The sequence below is a fragment of the Monodelphis domestica genome, chromosome 7 (genome assembly GCF_027887165.1).
Source record: "Monodelphis domestica isolate mMonDom1 chromosome 7, mMonDom1.pri, whole genome shotgun sequence".
Classification (NCBI taxonomy): Eukaryota; Metazoa; Chordata; class Mammalia; order Didelphimorphia; family Didelphidae; genus Monodelphis; species Monodelphis domestica.
This window is the reverse complement of record NC_077233.1, coordinates 274,172,939-274,187,996: the sequence shown is the minus strand read 5'-3', so window position 1 is coordinate 274,187,996 and position 15,058 is coordinate 274,172,939. Positions and strand designations below refer to the sequence as shown.

General features: G+C 35.3%; 1 protein-coding gene across 3 annotated transcripts in view; it reads left to right on the top strand.

Moving 5' to 3' along the window:
• Positions 1-15,058, top strand: part of AOPEP (aminopeptidase O (putative)) — a 524,226-nt gene that overhangs the window by 99,791 nt on the left and 409,377 nt on the right. For all 3 annotated transcript variants that reach the window (XR_008913378.1, XM_007497916.2, XM_007497922.2), the window contains exon 4: positions 3,251-3,404. Coding sequence is in view for 2 of the 3 variants with exons in the window: in XM_007497916.2 (XP_007497978.1) it covers positions 3,251-3,404 (154 nt within the window). In the remaining variant the exon portion in view is untranslated. The remainder of the gene's footprint in view (positions 1-3,250; positions 3,405-15,058) is intronic.

Genomic DNA, 15,058 nt, shown 5'->3' with positions numbered 1-15,058 from the left:
GCATTCTTTGCAGTGGCCAAAAATTGGAAAATGAGGGGGTATCCATCGATTGGGGAATGGCTGAACAAATTGTGGTATCTGTTGGTGATGGAATATTATTGTGCTGAAAGGAATAATGAACTGGAGAAATTCCATGTGAACTGGAATAACCTCTAGGAAGATGCAGAGTGAAAGGAGCGGAACCAGGAGAACATTGTACACAGAGACTGATACATTGTGACAAAATTGAATGTAATGAACTTCTCTACTAGCAGCAATGCAATGATGCAGGACAATTCTGAGGGACTTATGAGAAAGAAGCTCTCCACATCCAGAGAAAAAACTGTGGGAGTGGAAACACAGAAGAAAAACAACTGCTTGATCAAAAGGGTCGATGGGGATATAATTGGGGATGTAGACTCTAAAGGATCACTCTAAAGCAAATATTAACAATATGGAAATAGGTCTTGATCAATGACACATGTAAAACCAAGTGGAATTGCTCATTGGCTATGGGAGGGGGGTGGGTGGTAGGGAGGGAAAGAAATGAATCGTGTAACCAGGTAAATATTTGAAATTAATTAATTAATTAAATAAACTTAATTTAAAAAATAGATTAGGTTTAAATAACCAAAGAGATGAAGTACTGTGTTTACAGTGGAAGAAGGGAAAACTACCACTCGAAAAAAATTGGAGATAAATGAAGAAAGGTATAGACATAACTTTCATAACTTTAATGTGAATGGATTTAATAATCCAATAAAGTAGATTGAGTGACAGACTGGTTAAGAAAACAAAAGCTCACAGTTTATTGCTTATAAGAAACACATTTTAAAAAGAAAAAATATGCAGAATAAAAAATGAAGGGACAAGAAAGAATTACTATGTATCAAATAAATTTAAAAATCAGAAGTTGCAATCATGTTGAGACAAGGCAAAAACAAATATTCAGAATATAAACAGGGATTAAATAAGGAAACTAAATTATGCTGAAAGGAAACTGTCAGCAGACTAATAGCTGTATTAAACGATATGCTCCAAATTCCTTAGTATCTAAATTCATAAAAGAAACATTTACTATGCTACAAGAGTACAGAATAACAGAATGACAAGTACTTTTAGTGTTCCTTTAAAAAGCTTCAGATAAGCCTAACAGAAAGATAAAGGGGAAAATGTAGTACTGAAGAAGTTGCTGGATAAACTAAAGCTAAAAGACTTGACACTTTCCAAATGGGATTGCTAAAGAGTATATTGCTAAAGAGTAAACAGATTATTCTTGTTCAGTCATTTTAAGACTGATAAACTTGATAATCCTTTAGGCAATATAATTTTTAAAAGAGGTCAGAAAATAAAATTTACAAAATAGCAAATGAACAAGGTAAAATCACAACAATATAAGAAAAAGCAAAAAAAAATTAGAACTTGTTAAATGTTTGCTAACAAAACTAAGTTATAGAAGATATAAAGAATACCATAAAAATAATTAAAATGACAGGCCAAATAGATATCTTAATTCAATCACAGAAAAGGAAATAGACCTAGATGTAATGGAACCATCAAAGGAGAGGGAGACTAAATTTATAATTCTTATGTACCCACAGAAGTATTCTGTCAAACTTTCTAAAAGTCTACGTATTACATAAACTATTCTCAAAAATTGAAAAAGAACACACCATATTGGAATATTTTTATAAGACAAATATAGTACTAATACCTAAAACAGTGAAGGATGAAATACAGACCTACAGTCTAATATCACTAATAAGTAGTAATTAAAATTTTGCTACAAAAGCTTGTCAAATAGGTGACTGTGGTTTATCCAAGAAATAATTTATTATGACCAAATCCAATTCATAACAGGGATGCAAGGATAATAATATTAAAAGCAAAACATCCTAAATCGCACAGTCAACTCAATATGTGCAGAAAAAGCCATTGACAAAGTATAATACTCATTTATCCTTTAAAAAAAAAAAACTCTTTAAAGAATAGGCATAGAGGGACCTTTCTTTAACATCATAAAAAAAATCTAAAACCAAAAGAAAGCGTCATGTGCATTGAGGATATCCTAGAATTTTTTCCAGGAAAAAATGGGAGAAAAGCAAGCTCTTTCTTCTTTTCCTTTTTTTATATAATTCTAGAAATTCCTAGCACTAAGACAATAAAAAGAAATTAAAGGCACAAAGAGAAGTAGAGAAAAGATCAAATTGTCTTTATTTGCTCATGATAGGAAAATATATTTGGAAAATAGAGAATCAGTAGAGATACTAATTAAGAAAATTAATAAATGCCACAATTTCCAGGGTACAAAATAGACCCTGAAAAATCAGCAGCATTTCCATCTAACAGTAACAGAACACAAGAGACAATAATCAAAAATGAAATCCCATTCCAATAACTATAAAATACATAAGTATCTGTATTGGTTGATCTATCATAGCACGAAACTTAAAAGCTTTTGCACAGACACAATTAATGTTCCTAGGAAGTAATTGAACTGATGAAGAGTAAAGTAAAATGAGCCAAAAAAATAATATACATGTTAACTATAACAATGTAAACAGAAAGTACAGTCACATATAGAAAATCCAAAATGAATTTTCAAAATCGTAACAAATAAGCATGATGTGAAAGAAGAGATCTTAGAAGATTTTCCAACTAACTCCTTTCCAGAGATGAGATGTCCTCACATGTTGCTAATTGCATGTATTTTCAAAGTTTTTTTATGTATTACTCTGCAATGCATGTTTTCCCTCTTTTTCTCTTTTGCATCTTTAAAATATTATTTGTTATAAGTGATAACTGTCTGGGATGGAGTGTGGAAGAGTTACTAAGGGAAGTATGGTGAAGCATGGTTCCCAACTTATGACAGAGAAATGGTGGACTCATGATGAAGAATTGGATATTTTTGACTATATTCAATGAGGGAATTAATTTTGATTGTAGTGCATAGTTAGTAAAAGAGTTATTTTTTTCTGTTTTATTCCCACTAGAGGTGACAGGAGATAGGAGAGAGAAAATAAATTTTTCTTGATCCAAAAATTAAACTAAAATTTGAAAAGGCCTGAGCTTAGTAGATATTTCTGATATCAATTTGGTAAGCCATAGGCACTCCAAATCCAAGATAACATCTTTGTAGTTGAAATGACCTCCAAAGAGCTTCTATTGATTTGTCATGTTAACATCTTCAACTATGTTTAATAGAAAAGAAATACAGCCTCAGAACCACTATTTGTACTTACATGTCCTGGTGTTCACTTCTTGGTTATAGGGCGCTTGAGTTGGAATTACTATGTAACAATGCCAATGCCAGCATCTACCTTCACGATTGCAATTGGGTCCTGGAAAGAAGTAAAGCCAGAATCCTATTCATTGAATGAACTGTCAACTGTGACATCTTTTCCACCTTCCAAGGCAGACTCCAGGTTGGTGCTTGGATTTGTACTGCATAATACACTCCTGAGAAAATAGTATAATCTATTTTTTCCAAACTGTTTTGAATGTGAGTTATCATTGCCAAGAAACCCCAATCTAAGGTCGGTTTAATAAGAATGGGATTAAGATGATACTAAAAAAGACAAAGAATTAGAAGTCAGGGGAGAATGGATTTATTCCTTATGCAGAAATATGTGTGTAGACAACTTTCATATATTTCTGCATAAGTTTTTATAATTTAAACCTACACTAAGGCTTTTAGGATATTTTGTATGTACAAACATACATACATTCATCTATATATGTGTGTATATTTACATATACACATATGTATATATGCACCCATACACATAACACACATCTCCATGTAGCCATGTATAGAGCCAACTGACAGAAGCATGTAGTAGATAGCCTTAAAGTCAGGAAGACCTGAGTTCTAGTCTTGCCTGACACACTCTTTCATCAGTGATCATGTGAACCTTGTAAAGTCACTCAGTCTCATAGTCCTCCAGTCATCTCTCTAAGGCTTTAGGTTGCTGGATTTTTGCTGATCTGCATTGGTAAAGGGAGGTCCCCCACTAGGAATTCCCAAAACCAGTGAAATCACAGGTTTAGACTAATAATGGGCAAATAATCTATGGAGCTAGGCAAGTGTTTTTCAAAATAAATTAGCTGCAAAATGCCTTTGAACTTGAAATATATTGGTGGTCACTAGAGTGACAATTTTAGTGACTGTCTTGCCTTTAAGATCAAATACAAAATCTTCTCTGACATTTAGAGCCCTTCAAAATTCTCTTCTCTGTCCTCAAATGTCCTTCTTCTTCTCCCTTTTGGAACCCATAGATCTATTCAAGTCTTTAGTACCACTTCCTTCGAGAACCCTATCTTTATTCCTCAATTTGTTAATGTTGGTCCATTCCCCATCCTTACTTTTCCATAATGTCACTTTGTATATATCATAAAATTATTTACTTATGAACATGCAGTATTCTCCTAGTAGAGGATAAGCTCCTTTAGGGAATATGTAGGATAAATTGGAAATAATCACTATAAAGGAAAGCCTGAGCTTTAAGGGGGATTGTGCAAGGCTATGGGTATGTGTTGGGACTTTAATTGCAACTTAAAGAAAGCAAGAGAAGCCAAGAGGCAGAAATGAGGAAGGAAAGAATTCTGGGCTTGGGGGATAGACAGAGAAGATGCCCAGAATCAGGTGGTTCTGGGGAGAATGGAAAGAAAGGGAACATCCATTTATTAACTACTTCATTATGTGCCAGGTGCTGTGCTAAACACTTTACAATTAATATTTACAATAGCCCTAAGAAGGAGATTCTATTACTATCTTCATTTATAGTTGAGAAAACTAAGGCAAAGAGAAGTTAAACAACTCGCTCAAGTCACACAGGTAGAAAATATCTGAGACTAGATTTGAACTCAGGCTTTTCCTGAAACCAGATTCAGTACTATATTTACTGCTCAACCTAACTGCCTAGGGTGTATTGTATGATGAGAAAGCAAAGAGGGCAGTATTACTGATCAAAGGGTATGTTTGTAGGCAATGTAAGGTGTAACAAGACTGAAAAGATAGGAGGGGTGAAAGACAAATAGTATTTTATAGCTGAACTTCAAAGTGATGGGGAGTCACTGAAGTTTGTTCAATGGGGCTTCCATTGAGGGATTGGTGGGGCATGGTCAGACATGGTTTTTAGGAACATCCATTGGATGGCTGAATGAAAGATGAACTGGATGAGAAAGAGATTTGTGGCAGGAAGACCCACAAGCATAACATTGTAATAGTCCATGTGTGAGCTTCTTCACCAAGTCAGTGGTAATGTCAGAGGAGAGAAGGGAGTATATGTGAAAAGTATGAAAGTAAAATTGGCAGGAATTGGCAACAGATGGAATATGGAAGATGAGAGTGAGGAATTAAGGATGACACCCATGTTGCTACCATGGAAGTGCCCTCAAATTGATGAGTTAGGGAGAGAAGAGTGTTAGGGGTAAAGATAACAAGTTAACATGTTGAGTACAAGTATGGTTTACAGTAGGGACCTTGCGATGCAAGACTGGAGATTAGGTGAAACATAAAGCTTGGATATATAGATAGGAGAATTGTCAGCATAGAGTTGATAATTGAATCCGTTGGATTTGATGAGATCACTAAATGAAAATATAGACAGAGAAGATGACTCCAGACAGAGCCCTAAAGGACATTAGAGGATGTGACCTCTGAGGATCCAGCAAAGGAGATTGAGTAGTCCTATAGGAAGGGGGAGAGCCAGAAGGGAGCAGTGTCGTAGAGACCAAGAGAGAAGAGAACGATTAACAGTGTCAGATGCTGTAGAGTGATCCAGAAGGATGGGGCTTGAGATTTGGGACTGAAGAGATCATAAGTAACTTTGGAGAGAGGTGAATAATGAGATTGAATACTCAGCTGGAGAGTTAAGCAAGTGAGAGGAAATGAAGTGGAAGTGCCAGTTGCAAGAAAGCGTTCTCAAAGAGTTTAGCCATGAAAGGGAAAAATAGGGAAGGAAGGAAGGTGTAGTCAGTAAATTAGTGTCTCTTACCCTACAGGCAAGAAAAGGCCAGGAAACAGGATCCTGCATATTGTGCCCATATGCAAGTTCCTTAACCTCAGTTCCTTCTTGGTGACCTCATTTGGGGTTTTCTTTGCAAATATATTGGTGTGGTTTACCATTTCTGTCTCCAGTTTATTTTACAGATGAGGAAACTGAAGCAAATGGGGTTAAATGATTCACCCAGGGTCACACAGGGAGGAAGTATCTGAGGATAGATTTGAACTCAGGAAGATGAGTCTTTTTGACTACAGGCCTGGTGCTCTATCCACTGTGCCTCCCAACTGCCCTTCTTTTTTATAGTGACGAGTTATTTTTAAGCTTACTGGAATGGAAATTGGAAATTTTTCCTTATGGGAAAATGTGTATTTGGTTGGAGGGAGACAGGGAAATATATGATTAAAGAGAAAATCATCTTGGTTTTCCTAAACATCCTGGTTAGTATTTAAAGTTGTTATCATTTAAAGGTTGGGGGCTTGTTCCCTTAATGTACTCTTTCCTTGGAATGTTCAGGGATTCAAGAAAAAAATGCCCATTTCCTCTTGGCATTTATGCCAAGAAAGTAGACATTCTGTATAGTCTCCAACCATACCTAATTCTGGCCCACTGTCATTTGAAATTGGACTCATTTTGGGGCCTTCTTGCATTTTTCATCTACTTTGTTTTTCCATCTGGACAGTTAGATTTACCTCTTTTTAATGATTGTATATCTCAGTGGGGAGGCTTCGTAGCATTTGGGGACTTGATAGAATATTGCTACCATATTAAACTAGAATTTAAAATATGTAGGGACTACAGAGACATTTAGGCATCTTCTAAAGGCAATAGTTCAGCACTTACGTTTTTGGATCTTGATTTACTTTGGTTTCTCCTGGTCATTAAAGCCTAAGTGATTCCTAAGGGATATTTTCTAATTCTAAGATTATATGACCTTGACTTCATTTAATTTATTGATCTTCTTCTGTTCAATAAAAAATGTACTGTTATGGTTTTATTACTTTACACTTGCTTAGTCCCATTCAAATTGTATTTCTATTATGTTTTTCAGGGTCTGCATATTTTTATTCACTAAATCCTTGCTTTCTTGCTACTCTTTCTAACAAAGGTATCCTTTAATGCCAAGTGCAGTGGTGTTTCTGATTATATTCACATCTGGTCTCCTTTGCCTTGTTCCTCCCACCACTTCACTCCTTCCTAAGACCACCAAATCATTTCACATAAATGTAACTTTTACAGGGAGTTGAATATGCTACAGGTTTTCATTTGCCTAAAGTTTTCATCTGGAGTCCAGAAATTTGGCTATAGTGTTTATTGGTCACTGAACTTTTGATCACTCTTCATGTGGATGAAATTAAAGAAAGTACATTTCTTCTCTGAACATTTTAATAAACAAATCATTTGTTAGGCTGATAAGGTCCAAACTCTCTTAATTTTATTGGACTTTGTGAACAGAAATATAATATTCACTAACCACTAGGAAATTCTTCAACAGTGTGACATTTTTAGAAAATATTTTCTTTTTTGTTAACCCAGTTGCCTAAAAAGGGGCATGGACATAGATAAAATTTCCAAAAGGCAACAAAAATGATGAAAATTGGGAAATCTGGATTATGAAAAAGGCCCCAAAATAATAAAGTTATCAGTGGTGTTGAGTTAGTCATTTAGATTATATTGAGGGTTAGTGAACAGGAAGCTAAATGTGAATGAACAATATGATTCTTATTTTGATCTTAGTTTGCATTAAGAATGTCCAGAAATAATGAAGTAATACTCTTAACTATATACTCTGTCCTGGTCAGATTATGTCTAGAATATTATATTCTGGGTAAATGAATTCTGCATTATGGTCCTGGATTCTGTCTTTTAGAAAAGATGTTAAACTGGAGACTGTTCAGAGGAGAGCTACTGAAATGGTAAAGAGGCTTTGCATTTCTGCCACATAAGATTATTTAAAGAAACCAGGAATTCTTTTGGCATGGAAAACAGAAAATGTAGGAAAAACATAGCTATCCTCAAATAAAACCCTACCCAACCTTTCTTTCCAACCTTATTAGTTATTATGACTTTCATCATATTCTTTAGTCCAGCCAAATTGGCTTTCTCGCTGATCCTCATCCCTCCATCTCACATGTCCAACCTTTTACTGTTTTTTACTGACATTCATCAATCATTCAATCAGTCAGTAAGTATTTATTAATGCCTGCTTTACGGCAAGTAAAGAACAATAAGTACAAAAAATGTACAAAACTCTGCTCACAAGAAGCTTGCATTTTAATGGTAGAGACAAGTATGTGTGTATATGCATGTGTGTATATACATATACACATACATATGCAAATTGTATATATGCATAATGCATACATATATACAGATATATCTCAACTAAAATTATTGGTAACTTTGGAGAGGGTTTAAAAGAGATTAGGAGAGGAAATGGAGGCACCTAATATAAAGAACTTTTTCAAGGAGTTTAGCTAGATGAAGAAGAGATATGGAAGGATAGTTAGCATGGTTGGTAGGTCAATGGGTTACTTTTTTAGGGATGGAGAAGACTTGAGCATGTTTACAGCAAAGAAGATGTCAGTAAATAGGGAGTTATTGAAGATAAGAGAGAAAGTAGAAGTGATAATGGGACAACCCACTGGAAAATATGGGAGATAAAATGGGATCAAGAGTTTATGTGGAGAGATTTTAACTTGGCAAGGATGATTTCCGAAAAATCTTGAGAGACTTATATGAACTAATGCAGAGTGAAGTGAGCAGAACCAGAAGAATGTTGTACACAGTGACAACAATATTTCTTAACAGTTGTGAATGATCTAGTTACTATCAGTAATACAGTGATCCAAGGCAATCTCAAAGACTCATGAAGAATACCATCTTTCCTCTGAGAAAAAACTGATGAAGTCTGAATGCAGACTGAAATATATTGTATTTCTTTTTCTTTCTTATTTTTATTTTCATTTGCGATCTCTTCCACAAAATGACTAACATAGAAAAATGTTTTGTATGATTACACATGTTAAATCTATAACAGATTGCTTACCATTTCAGGGAGGAGGGAAGGCGAGTAAGAAGGGAAGAAGGGTCAGAAGATGGAAGATAATTTTGAACTCAAAGCTTTAAAAAATGAATGTTAAAAATTGTTTTTACATGTAAGGGGGAAAATAAAATATTGTTTAAAAAGAATTAATTAAAATGTTAAAAATAGGATTGGAAAAAAAGGAAAAATATCTGAGTGATAGGAGATGAGATGGGAAGGGAGAGATCTTGATGAACAACCTTAGTTTTTCAAGCCAAGAATGTGGAGAGAAGGGGAGCTATATGGTAGACTGGAGCAAGGATGGTATGGATTGGAATAGTTACTATGGATAATGAGATAAGGAGGGGTAGAAGAATTTTGTTGTTGCAACGAGGGGCCCAGTGAGATTATGTAACATACATTTTTAGAAGATTCAGTTTTCAGAAGCTTTATGATTTTCTCTAATTCCATTTAGTAACGTATGAGTAAGAGCAAAAGAGGGAGATAGTTGCAGTAATTCAGGATTGGAGTTTAGTTCACCAAAGGGTTGAGGCAGAAAATGGAAGAGTGTAGTGTAATGGGAAAAGGATAGAGATAGGATAAGTTTTAAGAGAAGTGGGAGACTGTCTTTATGGCATATACTAGGAACTCAAGTGAAAGGATTTTAGCAGGCAGACAACTGCTAGAGTGAGTGACTTCCTGTTCTGAAGGGCAGAGGAAAGGCTACCTCAGCCTGACTGTGGAGAAGGAGAAACCCCTAAATCATCTTTGAAGGTTTTCTGTTTGCCTAGGGAACATCTAGAAAAGGATCTGACCATACCTGCTGTGCTTTCCAAAAGGGTTTAATCTAAAAATCCTGTCAGATCGGCTCTGAAGTTTTACCTCAGGGGTCAGACTCCCTGGGGTGGTCTTAGCCATTTGAGAGCAATCAAAAGGGGTTTTGGGGACAGCTTTTGAACTAAATTAAACCAACTACTGAGGGTGATAGATAGGTAGCTTAGTCAGCTTTGGGGGAACACCTAGATAGAAATAGGGAGCTGGTAAGGTAGCCGGAAGACCCAAAGGCTCCCTCTTGTGAGGGACATAGAGGGTTGTGGGGTGAATAGCTAGATCCCTTAGAGTTAGGGATTCCTTGCTCTGAATCTCAGTTTGTATCCCCTCTTATAATAAAAGAGATACTGATTTTATCAGTATCATTTGTCTCCAAGGCATTTGTGCAACTGGTCCAGTGAGAGAAAATGATTTTGTTTCACTCTCATTAACTGGAGGTTAGAACACCCAGAGATCACGCCTGGGTATTCAGAGGGATCCCTAAGTGGGAACTACCCCTATCCAAATCTGGGTCTCCCCCTTGTTATATCTTTTTTTAATAGCCACTGTAGGGGAGAATTTCCTGAGAATGAGCAGAGGGATTATAAGGACTTTTGGCCTACTTATCCTAAGGTACCTACCTGTGTCGTAGTTACAGTGGCCTGAGCCACTCACTTTTGGACTAGATTTCCCTAATTTTAGCATATTAGGATTCTAGCTTGGTATTTATTTATTACTCTACTGTATCAACCAATGATTCCTATCAAATCAGAAAGTACTTCTGCCTTGGTGAGACTGACTCAGTTATAAGCCCCAGCCATAATTAACCCTCTAAAGGTCAGGAAAAGAGGGGACCAATCTGACCATGTTTTGTTTCCTCTATAAATTCCCCCATATGATCAATCCCTGGCACCATTTTTCACCCAAGATTGGCTCATTTCAGTTGCCTGGCATCTTTTGCTCCAGTTCTTCTTTTCAGCAAAATGTAACTTCTCTCTTTTAAACAAGTCCCTTTCTTTTTACTTTTTTTTTTTTGCTGTTACCTTGTCTGGGGTCATGATTGATACCTCTGCCTTTTTTTACATTAGCTGAAGCATAATATATTTTGCTCTAATGCATTCTTTTAACTCTGTCGGTCTTTCTATTTCAAGCTTATTTCTTGTAAACAACATGTTGGATTCTGGTTTCTTTTTTAATTTAAGTTAATTTATTTAGTCAATTTAGAACATTATGCCTTGGTTACAATAATCACATTATTTCCCTCCCTTCCCTCCCCCCACCTTCCTGAAGCCAACGTGCAATTTCATTGGGTATTACTTGTGTCCTTGATCAACACCTATTTCCATGTTGGTGTTTGCATTAGGATGTTCATTTAGAGTCTACATCCCCAACCATATCCCCTTGCCCCATGTATTGAAGCAGTTGTTTTCCTTCTGTGTTTCTACTCCCACAGTTTTTCCTCTGAATGTGGATAGTGGTTTTTCTCGTAGATTCCTCCAAGTTGTTCAGATCACTGCATTGCCACTAAGGGAGAAGTACGTTACCTTCGATTGTACCACAGTGCATCAGTCTCTGTGTACAATGTTCTCCTGGTTCTGCTCCTCTCACTCTGCATCACTTCTTGGAGGTTGTTCCAGTCTCCATGGAATTCCTCCACTTTATTATTCCTTTGAGCACAAAAGTATTCCATCACCAACATGTACCACAATGTGTTTAGCCATTCCCCAATTGAAGGGCATCCCCCCATTTTCCAAATTTTTGCCACCACAAAGAGCATAGCTATGAATATTCTTGTACAAGTCATTTTCCTTATTATCTCTTTGGGATACAGACCCAGCAGTGGTATGGTTGGATCAAAGGGCAGACAGTCTTTTAGTGCCCTTTGGGCATAGTTCCAAATTGCCCTCCAGAATGGTTGGATCAATTCACAACTCCACAGCAATGCATTAATGTCCCGACTTTGCCACATCCCCTCCAGCATTCATTACTTTCTGTTGCTGTCATGTTAACCAATCTGCTAGGTGTGAGGTGGTACCTCAGAGTTGTTTTGATTTGCATCTCTCTGATTATAAGAGATTTAGAGCACTTTTTCATGTGCTTATTAATAGTTTTGATTTCCTTGATTGAAAATTGCCTGTTCATGTCCCTTGCCCATTTATCAATTGGAGAATGTCTTGATTTTTTGTACAATTAATTTAACTCTTTATAAATTTGAGTAATTAGACCTTTGTCAGAGGTTTTTGTTATGAAGATTATTTCCCAATTTGTTAATTACCTTCTAATTTTGGATGCATTGGTTTTGTTTGTACAAACTCTATTTAATTTGATGTAATCAAAATTATTGATTTTACATTTTGTGATTGTTTCTAAGTCTTGCTTGATTTTAAAATCTTTCCCTTCCCACAGGTCTTACATGTATACTATTTTGTGTTCACCTAATTTACTTATAGTTTCCTTCTTTATATTCAAGTCATTCACCCATTCTGAGTTTAGCTTGCTGTAGGGTGTGAGATGTTGATCAAAATATAATCTCTCCCATACTGTCTTCCAATTTTCCCAGCAGTTTTTATCAAATACTGAATTTTTTGTCCCCAAAGCTGGGATCTTTGGGCTTACCACATAGACTGTCTTGCTGAGGTCGCTTACCCCAAGTCTATTCCACTGATCCTCCTTTCTGTCTCTTAGCCAGTACCATATAATTTTGATGACTACTGCTTTATAGAATATTTTGATATCTGGGACTGCAAGGCCACATTCCTTCGCATTTTTTTTAATGATTTCCCTGGATATCCTTGATCTTTTGTTCTTCCAAATGAACTTCGTTATGGTTTTTTCTAATTCAGTAAAAAAGCTTTTTGCTAGTTCAATGGGTATGGCATTAAAATAAGTAAAATAATTTGTGTAGGATGGTCATTTTTATTATATTAGCTCTTCCTACCTATGAGCAGTCGATGTTTTTCCAATTGTTTAGATCTAGTTTTAATTGTGTGGAGAGTGTTTTGTAGTTGTGCTCATATAGTTCCTGTGTTTATCTTGGCAGATAGATTCCTAAGTGTTTTATGTTGTCTAGGGTGATTTAAAATGGAATTTCTCTTTCTAATTCTTACTGCTGAGATGTGTTCGAGGTATATAGAAATGCTGATGACTTATGTGGGTTTATTTGGTATCCTGCAAATTTGCTAAAGTTGTTGATTATTTTGACTAGCTTTTTGGTTGATTCTCTGGGGTTCTTTAAATAGACCATCATCTCATCTGCAAAGAGTGATAGCAAAGGGTGATAGCTTGGTCTTCTCATTGTCTATTTTAATACCTTCAATTTCTTTTTCTTCTCTAATAGCTACAGCTAGTGTTTCTAGTACAATGTTAAATAATAGAGGTGATAATGGACATCCTTGTTTCGCTCCTGATCTTATTGGGAAGGCTTCTAGTTTATCCCCATTGCAGATGATGTTGGCTGATGGTTTTATATATATATTGCTTATTATTTTTAGGAAAGTCCTTTCTTTCCTATGCTTTCTAGTGTTTTCAATAGGAATGAGTGTTGTATTTTATCAAAGGCTTTTTCTGCATCTATTGATATATTCAGGTAATTTTTGTTGGTTTGCCTTTTAATATGGTCAATTATATGGATGGTTTTCCTAATATTGAACCATCCTTGCATTCCTGGTATGAATTCTGCCAGGTTATAGTGAATAACCCTCCTGATGACTTGCTGGAGTCTTTTTGCTAGTATCCTATTTAAGATTTTTGCATCTGTGTTCATTATGGAGATTGGTCTATAGTTTTCTTTGTTTTTGACCTGCCTGGCTTTGGAATCAGTGCTGTATTTGTGTCATGAAAGGAATTTGGTAGAACTCATTCTTTGCTTATTCTGTCAAATAATTTGTATAATATCTGGATTAGTTGTTCTTTGAATGTTTGATAGAATTCATTTGTGAATCCATGTGGACCTGGGGATTTTTTCTTAGGGAGTTCTTTGATGGCTTGTTCAATTTCTTTTTCTGATATGGGTTTTTTAGGTAATCTATTTCTTCCTCTGTTAGTCTAGGCATTTTATATTTTTGTAAATGTTCATGCATATCACCTAGATTGTGAAATTTATTGCCATATAATTGGGCATAATAATTTTTAATGATTGCCTTAATTTCCTCTTCAATAGAGGTGAGGTCTCTCTTTTCATCTTGTATACTATCAATTTGATTATCTTCTTTCCTTTTTTAAATTAGATTGACCAGTACTTTGTTTATTTTATTTGTTTTTTCAAAGTACCAGCTTCTTTCTAGTCTTATTTATCAAATCAATAGTTCTTTGACTTTCAGTTTTACTGATTTCTCCTTTGATTTTTAGGATCTCTAATTTAGTCTTCATCTGAGGATTTTTAATTTGTTCGCTTTCTAGTTTTTTAATTTAAATGCCCAATTCATTGACTTCTGTCCTCTTTAGTTTGTTAATATATGAACTCAAGGATATGTATTTCCCCCTGAGTACTGCTTTCGCTGCATCCCCTAGATTTTGAAAGGATGTCTCATCATTGTCATTTTCTTCAGTGAAGTTATTAATTGTTTCTATGATTTGTTCTTTAACTGATTTTGGAGAATCATTTTGTTTAATTTCAATTAATTTTTGATTTGTCTCTCCATGTACCCTTACTAATTATTATTTTCATTGCATTGTGATCTGAAAAGGTTGCATTTATTATTTCTGCTCTTTTGCACTTGTTTGCAATATTTTTATGCCCTAATACATCGTCAGTTTTTGTGAATGTACCATGTGCTGCTGAAAAGAAGGTGTATTCCTTATTGTCCCTATTTATTTTTCTCCACATAACTACTAACTCTAATTTTCTAAGATTTCATTCACTTCTCTTACCTCTTTATGATTTATCGTTTAATTTGATTTATCTAGTTCTGATAGAGAAAGGTTCAGGTCTTCCACTAGTATAGTTTTTCTATCCATTTCATCCTTGAGCTCCACTAGTTTCTCCTTTAGAACTCTGGATGCTAAGCCATTTGGTGCATACATGTTGAGTACTGATATTTCCTCATTGTCTATATACTGCCTTTTCTAAGATTTCATTCACTTCTCTTACCTCTTTATGATTTATGTTTTTGTTTTGTTTGTTTTTTTGTTTTGTGTTTCTTTTTTCCCTCTTTTTTAAAATACCTTTTGATGATTCTCTTGACTTCTGTGCTTGGGCATCAAATTTTCTGTTCAGGTCTGGTCTTTTCTTTACAAATGC